General features: G+C 29.3%; 1 protein-coding gene across 2 annotated transcripts; it reads left to right on the forward strand.

Moving 5' to 3' along the window:
- The first annotated feature begins 291 nt into the window (after positions 1–291).
- LOC132729449 (cardioacceleratory peptide receptor-like) lies at positions 292–23,373 on the forward strand. 2 transcript variants are annotated; one of them, XM_060715214.1, is made up of 7 exons: positions 292–536; positions 13,445–13,589; positions 15,134–15,334; positions 16,959–17,131; positions 20,863–21,007; positions 21,429–21,518; positions 21,811–23,373. In XM_060715214.1, exons 1-7 carry the CDS (start codon positions 441–443, stop codon positions 22,041–22,043), a joined length of 1,083 nt encoding a protein of 360 aa, XP_060571197.1. In that variant the 5' UTR covers positions 292–440; the 3' UTR covers positions 22,044–23,373. The 2 variants fall into 2 exon arrangements, with proteins under 2 accessions (XP_060571197.1, XP_060571198.1); XM_060715215.1 differs by lacking the exon at positions 292–536 and adding an exon at positions 6,729–7,097.
- The last annotated feature ends 229 nt before the right edge of the window (positions 23,374–23,602 follow it).

Genomic DNA, 23,602 nt, shown 5'->3' on the forward strand with positions numbered 1-23,602 from the left:
GTAATTCCCCCTGTGTTTTTGTATCATTTTAGCTTACAGATAAAAATTGCACATTATTTTTTTAGTTGAGATGTCTCTAGAGAATATATACATTAAGACAAGTCCCACAAGAACAAATAAATTAAGAGAAGTCCCACAAGAACATACAAATTAAGACTAATTGCAAGATGAATCATGCATGTTGTGAATAATTAAAAGTTCGTAATGGGGCAAACTAATAAAACATTTTTTTTACCTACAAAAATTTCATCGTGTGGCTAGAATGCATATATTTATATATATAAACCTTTAACTGCTTCCATCTGCAGTTTGCATTTGGTTGTTACAGGTTATACCGACTAGATATTTGCGAATTGTCTTTTTGTTTAAGAGACAAAACGAGTTTAATATTGTTTTTGTGATTGTTGAATGAATTTATTTTCACGATCTAGACATTTAAAATGGTACACAATTACTCAGATAATGGAACAATTACCAACAAAAGCGTCGAATTCGAATATGAATATTATGAGGATCAGGACATGTCTTCATATAAGGTAAAGGACCTTTTTAAGGATTTAATCATATAAACATATCATGCATGTTATAAATTGCAAAGTAAGGCATCAAATGTTGGTCACTTAGTGTGAAAAGTATAATACATAGGGATAAGATGGAACATTTAAACCTTTTCTTAATTTTTATAGGAATAATAGTTCAACCAATGTAACTTGCTGCTAATATTGCTTTTGTTGCACATCTTTCTTGTTATTACGAGTAAGCATGTATATACATACTAACCGTTGTATAAGCTTATTACTACTTTGATTCTCTATATCGGTTTGTATCCATGATTCGATAATAGGACAATAAAATTAAACAGTGTTGAAATCAGTCCAACCTTTTAATTGCTGGTCACAAATTTGTTTGTACATTTAATATTACAGAACAAAACAAAACAATAATTACAGAAACAATGAAAATAATGAGCAAAATACACAAAAATAGAGAAAATGAATTTTGCGTGTATTATTGCATAAATGGACCTTTTTCTAACAAGTAACCATTTATAAATAACTAATAAATATTAAACAGTTTATAAGGAGGAAATAATTAAATATTAGATGTAAAACCTTTGGATATACATAAAACCAAACTTTACGCAAATTAACGTTTCTTAACTTTTTGGCCAACACAGCAAATAAACGTTTAAGATGTTATCAAAACGTTATTTTGTTGAAAGATCATATAAAAAATAGAACAATTTCTGGCAGTAAATCTAATTAGTATCTGGTTTGTTAAATTAAATTCCATTTCTCACGGTATTCATGTTTAAGTTTATGTGTGATATTGTTCGTTAGTTGGCAATGCACCGTGTTTTAATAAACCTTTCACCAGAAATCTATAAATCATAAGAAATACCTTTACAATGGACTGAGATTATTTGCTACATTTGATAAATCACAGAAAGCACTACAAAAAAAAGTTCAAATTATCAGAGCGAATCTTAATTTAGGTTATTACTTCGACATCTTTTTGTAACTTGATCATGTCGCTTTGAATAATTGTTTATGTTTTATAATTCATTTATTATTTAATCGTTCAAATTAAAAAAACACACGAAAATAAAAAAAAAAAAAAAAACAACAGAAAAAACAAACCCCCCCCCCCCCAAAAAAAATAAAAAAATAAAAATAAAAAACATCACTAGACATAATTATAAAAAGAGAACCGCAGTCATTTAACTATTGATACATATATATCAATGACAGCTTTATTTCAATCAAAGCAAACGGATTTAACTGATAATTATATAATCGATTGCGTACTCTATTCCAATGCCGTTTAATGCAGTTTGTTTTCGGTAGTTTTGTTGGTTTGCCATTTTGATGATTTATTTATTTTGTACTACTATAATCAAAATGACAAGTATACGTTGACAGTAAGAAGATATAGATGTAAGACTGTCTGATGAACAGAGTTATAAATCAATTATATAAAATTGTACAGGAATTGCGAACTAAACTATTATAAAGTTAGTTTAGTTGTTTTATAATAACAATTGCTATCGTTGGCTAGAAAAAGCAATAAGATCCTGTTATTTAGTTATTGCTGTTGTATATTTGCCAAATTAGCCGACAAGAACTTAATGATGTATTTTATTGTATAGTATAATTGGCCAAAATCTGTTGCACATATGTGGGAGATTTCTGTATAATTTTGTCTGTTGAAGCGTTTTATGGCACACTTACACAATTAAGTTTATATGACGCCGAAACTGAAGAGATTATTGTGGCTTACCTCGGTTGTTACAAGCTTAGGCAACACCAGGGTTCAAAACGACTTCATTTGCTAGAGGTAAGAGATGCATAGACTCCAATAATTCAAATCCATATAGTCTCATCTCACGATCACTCAGAGATAAACGATGACTGCAATTCTAATGCCTCAGCCCTTAAAGGAAATCCCTAAGCCTAAAGAGGAACCTATTGAAGTGATTTTATTTGGCAATGCCTTTGATAAAAAGCAAATGATCATCGAATATAGATTATCATTTTAGGAGAAGGTACATCGATGTATTCGATCGTTAATAGTTCTGTGTTGTTTTCTGTAGCATATACATGGTACCACTACTGTAATTGTTCAACAGCTAGATTAGTATACCTTACCTGTTTACATATTATATATGAATATACGACTATCATATCGTTTTATCGACTGGTATTATAGAAAGCCAAGTAAAAACTTGTGTCTAGTCATTTTTATTTGAATATGCATAGCCCTGATAAACAGTGAATACATTACTTCTAACACATTTATAAGCTTTTTTTGTGAAAATATATGAATATATTAATGTCACACCTTTATCTCGACTTGTAAAATAGAAAGTCAGTTTAAACCTAGTGTTAAGTTATTGTTATTTAGATATACATAATGCTTTTAAAAGGTGAATACAAATTATAACCTTGTCAACATTTTATAAATATATATTTCCTATATTAATTGTAATACAGTTATAAGTTGTTTTTTTGTGAAAAAAAAATCAAATGAAAAAAAAACAAAACATTAAGTCAATTAAATTCCACTTAACACACTGGGAAGATAATTAAATGGAATCCTTACATATTAAAGTGGCCTTTGAAACAATTGATAAAAGGAAAACATACAAGTTCAGTTCAATACAAGATTCAGTTTTAGAAACAAACACTTGGCGCATTAAAAAGTAAAAGCTCTATTGTGTCTAAATTAACTGATTATTCTCATGATCACATTATTATGTTTGTCTGTATCAGGCAGGTAGGCCATCGTAATGTAAGTTTCTTTTTGTTCCATTTCATCTATTTGAATCGTAATTAACGGTATGTCAATTCACCTTAAAATAAATTTAGTAAATAGGATCAAGACTCAGTATTATACAATTCTTCTCCTTTTTATATCATTTCTCTTCATATCTTTATGATAGTAACACTAAAAATTTGCAAAATGTTAATAATAACATTCACTTTACAAGCCAATTATTTATTGGCAGTAAATTAACGAAATATATGAATGTTAATAAAATGATCAAACTGCTTCAGAAGTCTAACCTACGTTTTCTCTTAGACATTAAAGCACCGAATGTTAAAAACAATATTTGACATGTCTGTAATAATTAATTTATATCGTATCTAAAAGTCAAAACATTTGCACATCTGTATCGATGCTTGTTTACGGTTTTGAAAGCTATGCGATACATAATTAATAAATAATGAAATGAGCAATGTTTGACACTAACTATTAATTAATTAATAAAATGCGTTGAGTGTGGAGTTATCGGCTTTGTCAGGCCATTTTGCAATAATGAAAAGTAATTTTTACTGTCAGCTTTTCATGGCCAATGATATGAACAAGTATGCACTAGCAGTTGTAATAATATGCTACAAAGTAATTATGACGAGTTTAGTAGCATTCCCAATTTTTCCAAGTCATTTTTGAGCATCTTAACTTTGATTCAAATTGAAATGGTTTTTATAATCACAAAACTACTTCTTTAACTTTATTTAGATTGTTTATAATTATTTCACTTGCTGCTTAGGATGTTAAATTATTACGCGATAATATCAAAATGTACATTTCAATGTCGCAAAATATACCCGCTGTATTTCATACAACGGAAAGGAAAAGCCTCGGACAACTCATTTTAATCAATTATTCTAGTATAAATTACTCTCTAAAAATTTGAAATAAAAAGTCCTTAAGCTATCTTTTAATATATCAAGTTACAAAGCCCATAATGATATGATTATGCCGGCTCGCCACGGCGAGCCGGTATTACGTTAGGATTTTACTGAAAAACAACCTAAAACTCCGAATCCATCCAAAAATTTAATCGAAGCTTGGCTTCCAGCTTTCTACAGAATTTATCTATCACGGCTAGGATCCAAAACCATTTAGCCAATCAAATTTAATCTTACATAGCGTCAAAAAAACCGTCAAATTTCACGCCATTTTTAAAAAGCAGCAAGTATTATTTTGAGCGCAAAGATATAATGATGATTAAAATGTTTGTTTTCATGAATTCTTTTCAAAAAATCATATTTACACTGACTTTTGTTTTAGCGATCTCACCTGTTCCTCTGTAGTAAGTTTTCGTTTGGTTAATTAACATAAGAATACATCTGGTTCTGTGCATTTTTTTCTTTTTCCTTTTTTCCGGTCATTTTATCCTTTATCGGTATTTAGTGTACATGTATATATTTACTGGCCGGGGTCCGGGAGGCCCGGACTGGCCGGGATCCGGGATCGTATAAGATATAGAGGGAATACTAATAAACTATATTTGTGTTGATTATTGTCGTAATGAAAGGACATTAAACGTTAAGTTTTTTTATTGTATGTAATAAACGTTAAATTAATCAAACTTTGGATATAAATATATTTAGAGGTATTTATTAACAAACTTAAAATGCGGAAATCCCAAAACTTATAATTATATGCCTAATTAATTGGAAAAATCAAAGACTACATTCTTGAATTGATGAAATCCCGGGATCCCTTTATGTTTTTATGCGATCCCAGCTTTTCTGAAAACTATATTCTTGAACTGGCCAATTCCTGGGATCTCTTTATATTTTAATACGATCCCGGCTTTTCTGAAAACTATATTCTTGAACTGGTCAATTCCCAGGATCCCTATATGTTTTAATAGGATCCCGGCTTATCTGAAAACATCTTAGACTGGTCAAAATCTTGGATCCCTATATTTTTTGTTAATAGGATCCCGGCTTTTCTGACAACTTGTGTTTACTTTAGGACTTGTGTCTGTCACTCATTCCAATACTAAATAACATATTACAACTTAACTTCGTATAAAGAGACATCTTTATGAATTCTACCTATCTAAGATTTTTCTGGTCAAGGTCAACAGGCCATATAGTAAATGTGCATAGACATAGGGACTTCATTCTATCTGTTTACATGTATCTTCATATATACTCATATTCCTCTTTGTTAAACTTAGAGAACTGGCTTCCATAACTTTATTTCACTTTTATTTTGTTGTTCGCTGAAGTCTCTTCAGCTAACAGAACTATCATTTTTAATTTTAAACGCACCCCTGGAAAAAAATTACGAAGCGAGTCGCTACTAGCTTTTTTAAAAGCTAACCTTGTCCAAGTTACATTGTTTTACCATTAAAAATGTTCCAATTAATAAATATGTACATCGTGATAGATATATGAACATATATATATGAATATATAAACATCCTACTAAATGCCTATGTTAACAAAAAAATACACTTAAAGGCCATGTGTGCCTAAGAAATGCTATTAATTTTATTGCTCAAAAATTCTTTTTTTTTGGTATTTTGTTACAATTTCCAAAATTTTACTAATTTTCCATATACATTTATATATAAACTATATTTTGCTGTATTTTCTTTCGCAGCAATTGGTATTATTATAGTGATTGAGTATTTTGTATGGAAGTCAAATGAAACATTACTAAATACATGTTTGACATTTAAAAAAAAACAACAAAAAAAACAACAACAAAAAAAACGGATTTCTGAAGCATAGCTTGACTTTCTTAAATAATGGTCAAGCATAAAAATATCTTATGAATACGATTATATTGAAATTTAAGTAACATTTAATAAAGTGAAAAAAAATTCTATAATATGTACTATATCTTGCTTTAAAATACTGTAAATTTTAAACTATAATTAACACTCATGCAGTAGCATGTTATGACAAAATAGTGTTACTAAAAGTGCGTGTCTTTAGCTTTTATTTCGATTTGGCATTAGTTGAAAAAGAAACAAGCCCACATCCCCACACCCCTAAAAAATGAATAAATAAAAAATACAAAAAAAAAAAATAAATAAAACAGAAAGAAAAAACAAAACACAAATAAATAAAGAATACTTTTCATCTAAAGAACGTTTAATAATTCAAGAAAAATAATTGCTACCTTCAATATTTATTGTTTATATTATTTGTATAAATAGGATTGTATATATTATATAGTGTCAAACAAAGGTTGACGGATCACTTTGTTTCCAGATTTTTATGTCAAATATACCTTCAGATGTAGATTGCTAAGTGGTATTAAACATTACTAAGCTAAAGAGACAAGAGCCGATTTAATTTTTTTAATGTTTGGCCCAACCTGATTTACACTTGTTCAGATAACATTGATAAGCGTATGAAGTATGTTGAATATATCTGAAATATATCTCAAATAAAACTGTCATTTGATTTTATATGAGTGAGCAACATCGTGTCTGTGAGAATAGAAGTATTGGAAACTGAGCTCTGCCTTTTAATCTCACGACATCCTTTTGCGGCTCACATCTTATATAACTTGTTACATCCGCAATCAGGTTGTTGATTACTTTTAAGCAGCATAAAAATAACAACAGTCTTATATATGGATATAATTCAAAACAGATATGGTTATTATTAATTGATTCTTTACTCAACATACTTCGGCAATAAGCTTTACTGTGATAAAATAAATGTTTTAGTGAGAGGTTAGGTACAAACATGGAATATAATGTTGGAGATAATGAAACAATAGACACAAATAGTAGTTTAGAGGATTACGCAGACTATTATACTGCTGAGGAATTCAAAGTAAGAAATACAATGTTTTCTTGTATATAATTCTAATAAATCAACAACGTGTTTTTCCGAAAAAGATATATATTAGTCCATATGACAATTAAGAAAGTAAATGTCCATTCGGTGTGTTTTTATTTCTGCTTCATAATTATATTATCAAAACACTATCCTTATATAAAACAAAAATTAAAAAAAGAAAACTCGATGATTTGTTATTTATGAGGCTGTTAATAACCTAAAACTAGGATGAATGATATCTTACATGCACTCCCAGCATTCAACTGCTTATATAACATTTCATTTCCTACTTACTAAAGATACATTATGCATCATAAATGAACATTTTTTTCCATCATAGAAAGGTCAAAGATGAGTTTTAAAAATGGTTTTGAGAATGTAAAATACTCATCACCTGAAGGAAGTAACCCTGAATATGAAAATATTTGTCATAAAAGTAGCACAATTTAAACAAAGAAGAACTTTAACGTCAATACAAAATTACAAATTCATTCAAGTATTTAATAACATTAAATTGTTTCGCGACGTCTTTTAAGGTTTATATTTTCAAACTTTCAACTTCTTTAATACGTTTAAATGGTAAATTATGATAAATCAAATGTTTTTTTTCTTTGCTATTGCATGACAGTTGAGAACGAATGGCATTTAAATGATTATAACTTGATAATTTTTTTTAATTTGTCTTTCACAAAAAACTAAACTTTGACTTTATAATAGATATTTTATAAGTAAATCAATAACAGATGTTGCCAGATATTTGAACAGGAAGCTACAAACAAATGAATGAATGTCAATGAAATAGATTATGTAATTAATTAGACAGACGCTTTAGGTGAAAACTACCCCTTTGCTCATAAAGGAACATTCATTTTTATTTCATATGGGATTATTATCACAGCAAAGCTGAAATAAATACTAAATTGTCATCCTTGATTAATAGTATGAAAGGATAATAAGATAAGGAAAGTTTGCTTATTTTCTTATTTTCTCAATTCGGAGAGTGTAAGATGTATAAGATATCAGCGTAAGCTTCACAAAGCATGTTTTAGAATACAATCTTGCTAAGATATACTCAGTTTCATGGCAGAATAATTTGAAAAGGTGAACAGTAATCTTTGTTAAAGACGGCAATTCAAAATGTAAAAATACATAATGACTGTTTGTTATGCGCAATAATATAAACAACATAATTCAATATCTTAAATAATTCTTTTTTAATTTTTCAATTGTTCATAATTACAATAATCGTTTTATCATTCAGTTTTAAATATGTTTTTTGCGTGTATGATATATATATTTACAAAGACAAACACCTAAGTGATATTAATATTTTCAATCGATTAATCTGCTCAAAGAAAATTAGCTACTCATCACGTAGCCTTATTCAATGAATAAAAGATCAAGAGTATGTTCGGAAGAGAGAACAAAGGCATTTCCATATGGTTTATTCATACGAACAAGTCATTAATAATATAAATCACAATAACATCTATTTCCTTCTGTCTTAACGGGTTATCATTCATACTGTTACAAAATGTTAAGCAAAACACTAATACCTAACACAAAAGTACAATAACCTAACTGGTGAAATTATAACTTCAATGTGAGCATGTATATAAATGTATATAACTATCATTTTCTATTAGGAACCATAGTTTTATGGCATGATACATACGTACCTGTTTATCAAAGCTTTAAGCCAAGAACGTTTATGAATATCCTGTTATAACACTTGTTTCGTGCTAGATTGAAGTATGTTATGTCTTTTAAGAGAGTATTTTTGAACAAATATAGAATAAATCAAGAACTGTTTTATTTGAAAAAGTCTTCCTCAGAATTTCACTAGTTGTTTTAATACTCTAACTTATACCTGTCTGGAATAAGGCAGAAAAGTAATGTTAAATTGGCTAAAAGATAAGCCGATATATGTAATACATGTGCTAAATGATTCACGCAAGTATTTTTCTAAACGTCGAGTAATAATATCAGTTAAGAAACGTTTTATGTTATTAATTGGCATGGGTTTCTTTTAAAATGAATTCAAAAAAGCAATGAATAAATAAAATGCGTTGGATGTAAGAAGATGCTTAAAAACCTTTATAAACTAAAAGGAATTGTCATTTTTCATGAATTAAAAAATTAAGATTGGATTCTCAAGTTTTTTTAAAGTTTAAAAATTGCAATGCTAAGAGCTTCACTTGGATATGAAACTTTGAGGAAGCGTACAATAGATTTCATGCAAAGACGGATCCCCATATAAACCATGCTGGAACAGCTGGAAGTTAAGCCTCTAGAATAACTACCGACAGTGTGGGAAATCCCTCAAGAAGGCGGAGTATTAAAACGTATGTTTTACCTACAGAATGTTCACCGCATTAACTTTCAAGTTGAAATATCATTATTTAGGGTCACAAATGAAACGCATTTGCACAAGGAAACAAAATTCAATTTAATCTACGTTTCCTATCTTTAGTACCGTTTGTATTTTTAATATTTTGAAACAATGGAAAAAAGTTAAAGCCTAATCTGGGTTATCCCTTTTATTATAAATTCTAACACTCCCCGTATCTGGTCACCATATACAAAGAAGAACAACCGGCGATAAACTCCCAATAACACTCGCTATGGTCTACCTGCATATGCGATAGTTATCTTATCGAGGGTCAATTTCTACACACTGTAAACCGATGGTAAATATTCGATAAAATTCATTCGTTACCTTCATCAATAAAATCATATAGTAATTACACACCTAAATATGTGTATAATGGGAATGTTGGATACAGTTGAATTGGAAAGGCAACCTTAATTTATCGAAAAAAAAAAGAGTATTGAAAAACATCTGTAATCTTGAATAAAGGAATTGATGTTATAAAATAGTTTTTTTTTATTTATTTATTTTCTCTGGAAAGAGTATTTACAAAAAAACTACAGTGTTATTGTGTATGTTTGTTGGTATGATCATACTTTTCTAAAATTTGTTTTCAAATTTTACCAAGCTTATCTGTTTGGCCGACGATCAAGAAGATGTTATCAAAATATAGGCTTCTTACGTTATTTCTTTGAAACATTTTATCACGCAAGTACTTTATCCTGCAGCTTATCTAGTTCTTATGTCTTATTCCGTTTTTATTACTCACGATAATAATGCTAATTTGTATATGGAGACATTTTGATGTCGAAACATGAATGTTGGATAATTTCATGTAACATTGCAACATGATTAAAAAGCAGAAATAGAATTATCAAGCAATTTCCATATTCTGAGATTACTGTTGTATAAAAACATGTTATCAAATTATTTGCTCCGTATATCATAGATTTATTACTTTGGTTAAAAAAGCTATTAGGCTCTGAATACATTTTACATATATTTTTACTTCAAGCAACATTCAATGATCGGTCAGAGAAAAGAAATATAAATGTTGTTCAGATAATTCATATATATTTTTAACAAAACATGTCCATCATTTTCCAAGTTTAAAACATAACAGATGTGTTAAGTCCAAATACCGTTCAGATAGTTGTGTTCAGTAGCTTCCAATAGTCTTTGTTTCAGTTGAAAATTGATGAATAAGGATAAAACGGTATATTTTATTTTCTTCTAATTTATAAAAGACGAGTTAGGACTCAAATTTTGACAGATTGAATTAAATAAGCATTACAAGCATAACAATACATTCAAATTGCTCTGCTTGGGATTTTGAAAACATTTACAAGGTTATATAGTCGGCAGAAAGGTATAAGGTCATAAAGTATTTTAGAAATACCCCCCCCTTACATACCATTGTTTTCTACCACTAAATCAATAATATGCTCATAAACACCTAGTTTAAAGAGTAATAAAACACTTATACTAATTATAATGATTTTACGGTACATATTAATATGCTTTTGTTCACAAATAGTAAATGTTAATAAAATTACGTTAAATTATAAAGAAAACAACGGTCCAGCCCGATTAGAGTTTCTTCCATTTAGGAATTTATTTTCATTGAAATACTGCATTCGTAAGGGATTACTAAAACTAAGCAAGTGTTACTAGTGCCTATAACTTGAGAGAAGAGTATTTAAAACGAAATAATTGAATTGACACGTGGTCAAAATTTTATTAATATAAACAATGAATTAAATAAAATTGAAGAATTATACATGTATAATTTATTATATATTATTTTCAAAAAAGGAATAACAAAAACAATAAAATACACCACCACCACAACAACAACAAACACAAAAGTATACGCTTGCATGTTTTTGAGAAGTAAAATATTGTTTTTAGCAAATATTGTCTTAGATATTCAACTATTACTATTCCCACAGCGTGATACAATGGTTCGGATTTTTAACACATGGAATGTTTTCATTGACAAGAAAAGCAACGTAACGAAAAACAATAAAGTGCAAATAAGATTATTTTGGATCTTAACTAGAAATGCTTTTTAATGAATTATCAATCATCATAAACATGTTTATCCCAAGTACCTTCGCAATTATTTGAAAAATATTTACTGTTTATAGTGACTATTTTGCTGAACCAACGTGACCTTTATTGTTTTCTATTGTGTCAAACTCTATAAATAATTTAAAATGCAATGCTGAACTGTTATAATTAAAAATAATTACTCAAACAGTGTGGTAACATTGAAAATAATAAAGCATTAAGCTCTCGCAAATTCATTTGTTCAAATCAATAACTATTTTATTTATTAAAGAGCTTATCTCAAACGTGACTGAAAAAATGACAGATGTATAAACAAATGTACTATCAATTGAATTAATAAAGTATGACATTGTAGAAAAAAGATGCAACAGCGATTAAAATACACGCTCAAATGATTACTTATGACCATTTGATTAATACTTTAAAGTTACATGATACCTAGTGTATGTCAATACCATGCCATATCCGAACTCATTATTCATAAAATCAATAAAGAAAAACAGAACAGCAACTGAATCAAATAAACCAAAGGCTTAACACATTAGAATATAATATGTTTAATAACACATCGTTTGAATGATTATGACATTAAATTGGTTCATTATTAAATAAATGCCGCAAAATAGAAAACATATCTAAACGATACTTTAACCTTTAAAACTCGATCTGCAAATTTTGATTTCGAGTCAAATTGATTTGCGAAAACAACATTTTTGTGTGGCCATATTGTCAATAACGTACATAAGGTGAATTTGTTTGAGATTAAAGCTGAAAAGGGGCAAAGAATGTATCTTAATGTATTTCTGTAATTAGTTTAAAACAACTCAAAATTTAATATCATGACTAATTATCTTTCGAGTTATACGTATAATGACATGTTTTCGAAATAGCATGGCATCCAGTTAACAGATGTTCGTTTTCACCCCAGTCTATTACCAGTGAACATAAGGTACATTATTTATGGAAAACTTTAAAATGTGTCTATGAATACCTACCTGTCCATGTGTATGTGATCATTAAAGTTATGTTTGCATGCTCTTTTGCTCATGATTCCTGAATTAGAAATATAAAAATATAAAATGCTTCTTGTCCATAAAGACACGTTCAATTAAAGGTACATGTTCTTTGTTTGAATATCAAAGTAACTAAGACTACAATTTCGTTAAACTCATTTTAAATATAAAAATTGCCATAAAATTATTATGACGTCTTAATGGTAACCAGACTTATATGTTTAAAACTGACAAAGTGTGTTTTTTGTGGTTTTTGTCAAGTTTATGTACATACAGTACAACAGTACAACTATTTACTTTGAGAAGCTATTATTGTCCCAGCTTGCGGCATTGTTAATGAAATATTGCTTAAGATTTATGATAAATAAGGTTTAAAACAAGCATTATGCATAACAGAGTCTTATTATTGCATAATTCCTTATCTAAATAAAATGTAAACTAATCTTATTTTCACTTCAATACAAAAACTTATTTTCATTCACAAGGTTTATGGTGACCTCTGTTTTGTTCAATACTGAACAAAAGCACGCCCGACCCTCCATGCAATTGGAATTTCGAACTTTTTTATATAGGAAATCAAAGTCAGTGTGGAACGTATTATAATGAAAATTTGCCTTATCATCTTCATTTGTCCATTTAAAAACAAATCAGTAAAGAACCTTTTGTAAAAATTATATGTATATAATACTCTGCATTGAAGCTGCTGTGTACTAATTTTAATTTAATGTGGTATTGCTAGAACTTGTTGCCTAACTTTTTGCGTTTTGTTATAAACTCATGATTGGTATAATATATGTATTTGATGAAATTAATTATATTAAATATGTTCATAATGTTTTCAACTAAAACTAAAAAAACAAAACATTTTTGTTGGTATATTTCAGCCATATGAAGAAGCTGCTGCTACAATTTCCTTACTTTTGTTCACAATCATAGTTTGTCTGAATGGATTTGTGATTTTTATCCTCGTCTTTAGAAAACAGAAAAAGAGTCGTCTCTTCTATTTTGTACTGCATTTAGCAATAGCTGGTAAGAAAATACATTATGTAACTTTAACAAATTAATCTTAGATACACATAAAAAGTTAAAACATGTGTTATTGCAATTGTCTTTTCATCTCTTAAAGCACTTCTCTTTTTTCATTATCTGAATTTAGAACATGTAACTAATCAAATATTCCATTTTTTTTCACATACCTGAGCCGCGTTTGCTACTCTTTTAACATGGTATTGCACGGTCATGCATATATTTTGACGTGCCATCATTAGCGCTACATAAACATAGCGTTAAGACACATGTTAGCGTTATTCTGTAGACGCGTCAATGAAACATGGCTCTTTTTCACTTCAAACTTCGTATAAGGTCATTACTGAATTTATTGAAGCCGTTGAATAAAGTAATATCATGGATGCCATAGGCTCGCGCAATATTATTTTATTTAACTTGTTCAATAAATTCAGTCTCCAGGAACGATGGTAAGGAAACTACCCGCTTATATGACTGAAATACTGTTGGGAAAATGCGTAATATGAAACAAACAAACAAACAAAACAATACATTCAGTATTAAACTAACACTCATTCAATATAATAAATACATCCAGCTGTAAAATTATTTACATAAACATATCCGTAGCAATTTTATCAAAAGACAAAACTTGTTTGGGAAATTTAAAAAACCCCAAAAATCAAAATTTAAATTTTTTACAAAAACACATTCACTAAAAGATTAAAACTTACGTTACTTTTAAAAAACTCGCTTTTAAAAGAATGCTACCCTGGGTTTCCCATCCATCCACCCAAATACTCCATCCATTTTCCCCCTATCTGCCCGATTTACTATCTTGTTTATAATCCAACAACCGAAGTTGGTTTTTGGTTTTTTTATTGATGAAATGCCCTTTTTCAAAGAAGAAAAAAAAAATTAAAAAAATTTCAACCTTGAACATGAAAGGGGTAATGATGTCCAAAACTTTAAAGGGCAAAATCAAGAAAAACGATTTGGGAATAATTTTTTTAGAGATGTGAAAAAGCCCAAACACTTTTTTTCGGGGAAACGTTATACATGTATTGATTTATTCCCCTTAAATTTTTTAAAGTCCTTTAACAAAATTTTTTAAGGGTTTTTAAAATTAAAAATTTGGGATGTTTAAAAAACTTATTTAAAAAGATATTACCGGTTTTAAACTTTTCCCATGTAAAAAAACCCGGAGGTAAAAAAAACTTTATTTTTATAGATTTTAAAAGTAAAAATTTTAAACAATAAAAATTTTGAATGCATATTTTTAATGATTACATATAATTTTTTTCCCCAATTTTCAGAAAACAAAATTTAAATATTTTTCAAATGTTTGAAAATTTTTTTATTTGCATAATTATGTACATATATATAATTTCATTTAGTGCGGTTTACCACTTTGGTCACAACATACAGGATCTTTAATTAATTCAAATGTAATAAAATAATTAGAAGAGTTAAATGTAACATGCATTGAAAAAAGAGAGTAAAAATCAAACTTAAAAAAAAGTGTTTTCACACCTTATTGAAAATTGGTTATGATTATAAAATTTCAGATTTTCTTGTGGGTTTCTGCAGTGTTCTTGGAGATGGTATACAGAGTGCAATGCACAATGAATGGTACGGTGGTGACATCTTTTGTAGACTATTTCGTTTTATTTCACCAATGGCTCTTATTGCTTCCAATAATCTTCTGATCGGTATGAGTGTAGACAGATTTCTGGCAATCAAATATCCACTGAATGTTGTTAGAATAGGTATGTTTTCTTTTCATTTGATTTCTTTTCTTATTTCATCAATATATACATACACGTATTTCTGAATAATCATTAGACACACTCAAGTAATGATAACTCAGATCTAATCATCATTAAATAGTTTTTATTAACTGACACATTTCTACATTCCTTTTGATATTTTAATCACCGCTTGCTTCAATCTCGATGCAATTAAGCATAAGGGAAGAAGCTGGTCAAAACTGTCCTAGCCTCGATCACTGACTTAAAGGCACATTTTCCACAGAAGAAAATAAAATTTCCTGTCTCCACATGAGGGACTATTTCATTATCCCTCATATGCAGACTCAATCAAATCGAGTCTGCAATTTTCATGTAATCTTGTTGTGATTAATACTTCCGAATTAAAGAATTAAAAAAATAGCATTCTTATTGCGTTTCAAATAATGCTTGAAGAGCATGTTAGATGCATATTATCTGAAGATAGTGTCGTTAAAGGTGCAAATATTCGTAATAAATGTAGATAATGTATACAAAGCAGTATTCTGACTTCCATACAAAATAATCAACATTTATAACTGTACAACTTGCCAAAAAAGCAATAAATGCGAATGATGCTTCAGGTAATTGGCCAATTCGTGATATTTTTAGAATAATAAAAAGAAACTAAAAATAAAAATATTTTGTCATAACAGGCCTCTAAGCACAGATCAATTTAATTCTTTTTATTTTATGGCACATTCATGAATAAAGAAACTTTTGTAAATGTAATCAAATGCTTTTGGATATATGCATGTATAATAAATGTAAACATATTTGAAAACTGTGATGATACTGATAAGGTCGGTATTTTTTCAGATAAGTTTCAATAAATATCTTATTAAAAGCACATGAAACATTAAAATGTCGTTATTTTAATTAATTTAAAAAAAAAAATGCACATTATCTTACACCTTGTAACTCGCTGGCTATATTCCGAACCAAATTTTGATTCATTTATCCATTAGCCATAGTCATATAGATATTTGTTTACAAAACAAATAACTACATTGTTTACGTTTTGATATTTTAATGGCTATTTATTTAACATTAATTATTTTAGTCATGTCATATGGATATAACTTGCTCCCTACCTATTATTTAAAGAACAGAACAAGGTTTGTCCTTTTTTCAGAGAAAAACTCACCTTCAGTTTAAAGGCTTTAATGTGTCTTTTATTGAGAGTCGGCTAATGTAGACGAAAACAATTTTGATTTCAACTGGTCATCCCTTTCATAACTCTGTTTTGTCTGATTTTGGTATATCTTTATCATAGTGACAATATGCCAATTAATGTGTAAATTGTGAGTGGTCTGAAAGAATGTGTTATTTGCTTTGAATTTTAAAATTATTGTTTTTTCAATTCATTATTTCATTACACATCAATAATCAATATCTCACCAGACCAACAGGCGTTTCTATTAAATTAAATGTAGATGGATTTTAAGATAAAACAATGAATGCGGATACTGTTCTGATAATTAGGGTCAATATCAAGTTAATATAAAGTTTTATAACTATTTACTTTATGAAACAAATATTTGCAGAACTGGAATCTTAATCATATCAAACCATATAAAATATACGTACGAATCTATCTTTGTAGGTGCATACAGGTATCTTGACAAAGGTATGGTATTTGGGGCATGGCTTTTAAGTTTGTTGGGATCAAGCTTTTTCATACCCTACACTCGAGGAATCAATGCAAATCCGGATTCTGCTGATATGTATGAACAAAAAGGTTCTTGTAATATAGTCATGCCTGAAAGCTGGTGGAAGGTAATACATCGATTATTAAACTGTATGTTAAAGGTGCTCCACTAACATTATCTGTCACAAAAAAGTAAATTTTCACTAACCGATATTTTTTGTTACCCTCGTATTAGGGACATTTAAACAAAATTAGTGATACATTTATATGTTTTATCTGGCTTGGCAATTTGTTTGAAATATATATTTTCTCCAGTTTCGTGGGAAAAGCGTTTAAACGCTGTCAGTTTGTAAATCTGAACGTCCGGTCTATAAATAACGGTCACGTGATGAGTCTTGGTATGACTAAAATGCGAAACGGAGAATTTTTTGTGTATTGGCAACAACGGAGTAGGAAAATGGAATATATCAACATTGCATAAATTTAAGAACAAATTATTGGCTTGTTTGTTAAATTTCTTGTTGTTCACATACATGTATGTGCTTGTGAGATAAATCATTCAAAAGATATTTCAATTATAGTGTTGTAATCATGTTTTGTTTACTCCGTTACGATGATGAATTTGGCTAACGTACGGAGTGAGAAACAGACACATACAAACTTTACAAATATTCTATGTTATATTGAGTGCTATCATTTTATTAATAAATATTACGTATAAACTTTGTTATGGTAAAAATATCAAGATATCTAGGCTTATCAAGACAGTGTAATGGTTCGTATTTTAAAGGTCACTTTGGTTTATCTGACACCTGCTCAGAAAAAACACCGTAATAAATTTTATACAACGTACAAGATCTTGAGTATTGTAAGAATAAAAAAACCACACGCACACGTGCACACACAAAATGTTATTCCGAAGAAAACGATATCGTTTCCTCTTCAACTCGGATCAAAGCACTGAAATCACTGGCTAAATGTAGAATGAATCAGGCGACATTATAGGACATTCAGGCATCACAATAACTAGTAAATAATTTTAGATGTGCCTAGTGCATATAATTAAAATTTTGCAAGAAAAAATCGATGTCCTTTTGTAGAAAGATCTGAAATTTTATTTTAATAATTTTTCACACATTCTTGCATATTTATCCGCCTTGAATGTTTGTTGATAAGCAGATAACTACGTTTTTGATCTAGACATTCAAAACTATAGGTAATTAATACCTGTTTTATGCAACTAGCATATGATAAACATTATCAAGAAGGTCGGACAAGAGTAACAATTTGGCTCTATTAAAGTTTAGGTTCATTTTCTGACTATCTGGCTGTTAGACACGAGTGACTAGACTGGTTTCAAATAATTCAATGGGTGCATATTGAGCTGGTGCATTTGATTGCATAAATAAGTTAGGAAGAGAACCCGACTTTTCCTGCTTTATAGTTCTGAAATCTTTACTTTTCCCGTCTTTTTAACCCTACTTTTGTCTCTTCTTTCTCCTTTTTTTCTGTTTTCTTTTTGTTTTGTTATTAGCCACTTGAAAGCCTTAAGGTATTTTTTTCATTGTTATCTTTGCTCCGGCCCAGGGTCGTTTGGTCGTGTGGGTTTTTTCGTTCATTGAATGCTACCATTCCTTGTTGATCTTGTTTTTTATATGTATGTTCTGGAGATAAGGTGGCTGTTACTCGTAATTCGAAGATTAATGAGTGTATTAAAATCCTTTGTAAATTGTTTCGGTAATACAGGATTTCGTTTTGAAAATTTATAGAGCTACTTTCTTTAGTATTTTAAACGCATGATCGAAAATATCACAGTTACAGGCATTACAATTAATTTGTAAGTATTTGGGTTTTTATAATTTTACCGTCATCAAACGTTAAAGGTCAACTAAGACATTTTCTTTGGAATTTAATACTAAGTGTTAGCACTAAACAATAAGAGAGGTACACCAGATTGCTTGCAAAATCTTTATCAGCAGTATTACTAGGTTCACAAAATAGGATTTTTTACAGTCATGATCATATGAATAGACTGTAACCTTTACTTTCTTTTACCGAAAGATATCGGACCTTCGTATAATACCACGGAAGATTTTAAGTAGTAGACAGAAAGTTCTTAATATAAGAATAGTAAAGATTTTAATAAAAAAACAAATTTATGATAGAGAAATCAAGGGTCATTACGCTACTTATTAATTTCTTTTCCCATAAAAGGAGGTTTATTTTACTCGTATAAATTATTATCAAGAGCAGAAGTCTCAAAAATGAAAGGTTTTACTGATATTAAGGCCTAAAACCTGGCATAAAGAATTCTTTTACCTGTGAAACTGGAGTGAAAATGTGTTAGTTTATCCGTTTTTCCAATGCCTTCAGCACTTATATCTTATCTGTAGTACATCAAAACCATATCACTTTCACCGAAAAATCATTAAATTCTAAACAAGTTTCTTATAGAATCATAAACATTGAATAACATACATAATGACAGAAGTACACTTGAATTTGATGTAATGTTCAGATATAAGTGTGTTTGGAACGTGTATGTAAATACTATCAAGATAGTCTACGAACGTCACTCATTGTACTCAGATGCCCGTTTGTGGTGCCAGAAACAATTTTGCAAAGAGGGGCACCTGAGTTTATTATCCACAAGTAAAGCAAAAGAGTCGCCATAATGACCTACACTGTTTTTGTGCGACAAAGCCCCCACCCCCGAAATAAGAAAATGAAATCAAATGAGACATGCTTTTAAATTTATCATTTCTTACAGGATGGAATGTCATTAACTCTATTTGATTTAAATACGTAATATACAGAGTTAAATATTCTTACTAGTGTGATTACATTGTGTTCGTTATAGTATACATATCACCGATGCACTTTGTTCGTCTACATCCAGTTCTTCAAAATATCGAAATTGAAACTTTTCAATATACATCAAAACAAACTTGCTTTAATTTCTTACACTCAGTTAACAGATAATTTTATTTTTGGTTGAATATAGGTATAAATTAACTAACAGTATTCTAAAAATTTTAAAGAATATACATGTATATAATATCACCGTTTTGTCGAGAAACTGTCTGTTTCACTGGCGTTTAATTTTTCAAGACTTCAAAATTGCTACTTTGAATAGCTTTTATACAATTTTTCTATATTATACTTAAGTAACATAAACACGATCGGTTAGAGTGTTGAGAAAAATCAATAGACTTTTTGCCCCGTTTAATCCGTTGCCCTCAAAAATCTCCGTTGCGTATGTAAGTAATACCCGATGAATTATGAGTAACTTCAGTACATGTCTGGATAACTAACTTTCATTTTCGTATCAAAAGTTAATGTAAAAATGCATTTTCTAGCGTAATTGTTGATAAAGGGTTGGTTAAAATGTAGTAATTGTTATTTTAGTAATAATATTGTAACATGTGTGGAAATTTGTTTACAATTTTGGACACCTCTGTGGAGCTCCTTTAGCCTAAAAAAATATTATTTTAGAATATAGAAATGTAAGAAAACAGCAGCAACAACAATAAAAGAAAAACATCAACAAAAACAAAAACAACAACAAAAATTATAATGTAACAGAAAAATCTTAAATGTAGGTATATACCAAGTTTTGGCCTGCTGTATCAGATATATAACTACAAATTATTATTGGTTTGGACATATTTTTATCTTATTTAGAGATTTTGCTTTATTTAAAGATGTTAAATCTTGACCGTAATTATGATTGCTTACAACTAATGTTGTTTCAAAAAGCCTCAAAAATCATTTTTATATTGATAGTCCTCGGTTTAAGGTTTGTTGCAGAAAACAAAATCAATGAAAATACAATTTGACTTTATTTTGTATTTTACAGCCGTATAGTTTAATAGTTGCAGTAATAATATATGTGTTACCAACAATCGGTATAACAGGGTGCTATGTGGGTATTTGTATCGTAGTCTGGATGAAATGGCGTTCAAGACTGAAATTATCAGAGATAGATACCAGTGAAAGCAGTGGTAAGATATATAAAATACGATAAATAAAGAATATTCTAGTGTCGATTAGTGATGATAATAAAGATATCAACTGGTAATTACATATAGTTAAAGATAGTTCTGCATAAGAATATACAATTGTTACGATATAGTTACTATAAAAGACTAAGGATTTGAACCCATGTAAATATACTTCAGAATAGTCTGCCTTTTATAAAAATAAACATACGCATCAAACTTGATCATTTATCCAACTCATTGATATACTTGACTTTATTCCAAGAAATGTATACTTCAGCAGAAAGTGCTATCACAATTCACAATACAAAACATAATTAACACGACTAGAAATTAATATTTTACTCATTCTCTTGAGTAAGACATGCTTTAGATAAGTAAAATATGTGTTTGTGTAAACTCATTTTGTTATTTCATCAAATAGATCGACTTCACGGTAATAGATCATTAAGCGAAGGTCTCCTACCAAGGGCAAAGATAAAGAGCATTAAAATGACATTGGTCGTGTGTTTGGGTATGTATCATTCTGTGAAATAAACAAAGCATCTGCTTCATCAAATAATGTGTTAAAACATTTCCTGCTGATTTTTAATATTTTGTAATTATTATTTTGCTTAGTAAGAGAAGGATGTATACATGTAGTTCTATTCATATTCTTTGATATATGTCAAATGAGCTATGAAAACAATTAAATTTATACCTTTTTGTGTAAGTATGATAAATCATCCATGTAGTATAAAATGAGATAAGAATGTCTTTGAATTTTTCATGGTGTAACTAATAAACATATGAATTTTTCTTTTCAGCTTTCTTTATATGCTGGACGCCATATTTCGTAGTCATGTTAATGAACACCTATCACCAAGGTACAATTGGATTCAAAGCTCATCTGATATTTGGCTGTCTATACCCACTAAACAGTGCCTGTAATCCTCTTATATTCATGTTATTCAATCGCAAACTGTTCATTTGCGGGCAAAAAGACCAACAGGCTGGGCAATCGTATGAAGGCATGAGCACACAAGTGACGTCAACGTGACTAGGCGCGTTCCTCTGGGTAGTCACTCAGATCCTACATGTTCAAAAAACAAGATCAGATGAATTAAGAAACAGAAATGAATACAATTTATACTAAAGTCTAGCATATTTTACCTTTGAGTAGAATAGAAGTATCAAAAATGCTTTGTGTCATAGATTAATGACTAACCAAAACATTTTTGTTTTCATGCAAACATGAAATGATTCGCGTGCCTGTAGTATCATACGCAAAATAGTGAATGTTGCTTCAAAGCGAAAGGGCTCTAATAATGTAACAATTCAAGGACACTATTCATTTAACTTAAGCAGAAAAAGTCTTACAAATTTAAAAAAAAACAATATTCTATTTCATTTCTTAAAAGAAATCTAAAATAGAGCTTTTAAAAACAAAAACAGGTATATATATGAATATGTTATTTTGATGAAGGTCATGTTCTACATGTTTTATTGTTTAGTTGAAAATTATACAAATCCAAACACCAATGGCCTTTTAAAAATTTCCATCTTCATAAAACGAATAAAGTTCTAGTTATCATCACAAAAGTATGGTTGCTGATATCTGCCATGTCACAACTTCGTCTTGTCGCAGTTGAAATGGCGACAACACGAAATAACGAGACAACAACAAAAATATATTTATCGTTTTATCGCACTGTTTTTATCGTTTTGTTATTGCTTCATGTAGGCTCCTTATAAAAATCTTGAAACAAATTCATCCCTCGGAAGAATTAATCACAACAAAATTACATAAAAACTGCAGACTCGGTTTGATTAAACAGACATGATTATTTTGGCTAACTTCGGGTGTGTTTATCATATTTTACAAACTGAAAGCAACACCAGGGGTCTTACTGCTGAAGGTAAAAGATGCATAGAATCCAGTAATTTGAACCCGTTTAGTCTCTTACGATCACGCAGGGATTAACGGTGGCTGTATTTCTGTAAATAACTGTGATACAATGTTTCATGGATATCGATATACAAAGATTAGGCTTGAGCTGGCAGATTGAATTGATCTTTCTTAAACCGGTCGTTTTATTTAGATTAGAAGTTCTTTTTTAACATGTTTAATTTATTTTTGTGTCAACAGATCCATAAACAATCGGTTTTCAATAAATTATATACGCCATGTACATTGTATTTTAACAAATGAAATTCTATATTAAATATTTTAACTTGATGGTTTTTTATTATAGTTGTCTAGATAACTAGTTTCCTTATTGTTGAATCAACAGCATACATTTCATGATTATACGAATTATTGTTTCTGGCATCGTCCCTTTAAAACATTTCACCACGCACGTGTCTGTCAAATAAAATGTTACAAAGCATTTGAAGTCTTGTTCATCATTTTAACGTTTTCTATACACGTACTTGATGTTTTGAAATAATTTACAATTATTATGTTCTCATTCATAATTATTTAAAATTTGACAGATTTAACTGAAGCTACAAATCATCCATACAACCTTTCTGATCAATTTCAAGGATATTTGGACTCTTACTGTCTTTGCAAGGGTTTTTTCATATTTTCGACTGTGTGACCTAGTTTTTGACCCC

The sequence above is a fragment of the Ruditapes philippinarum genome, unplaced genomic scaffold (genome assembly GCF_026571515.1).
Source record: "Ruditapes philippinarum isolate M1 unplaced genomic scaffold, ASM2657151v2 ctg3072_1_1_1_1, whole genome shotgun sequence".
NCBI classification, from domain to species: domain Eukaryota; kingdom Metazoa; phylum Mollusca; class Bivalvia; order Venerida; family Veneridae; genus Ruditapes; species Ruditapes philippinarum.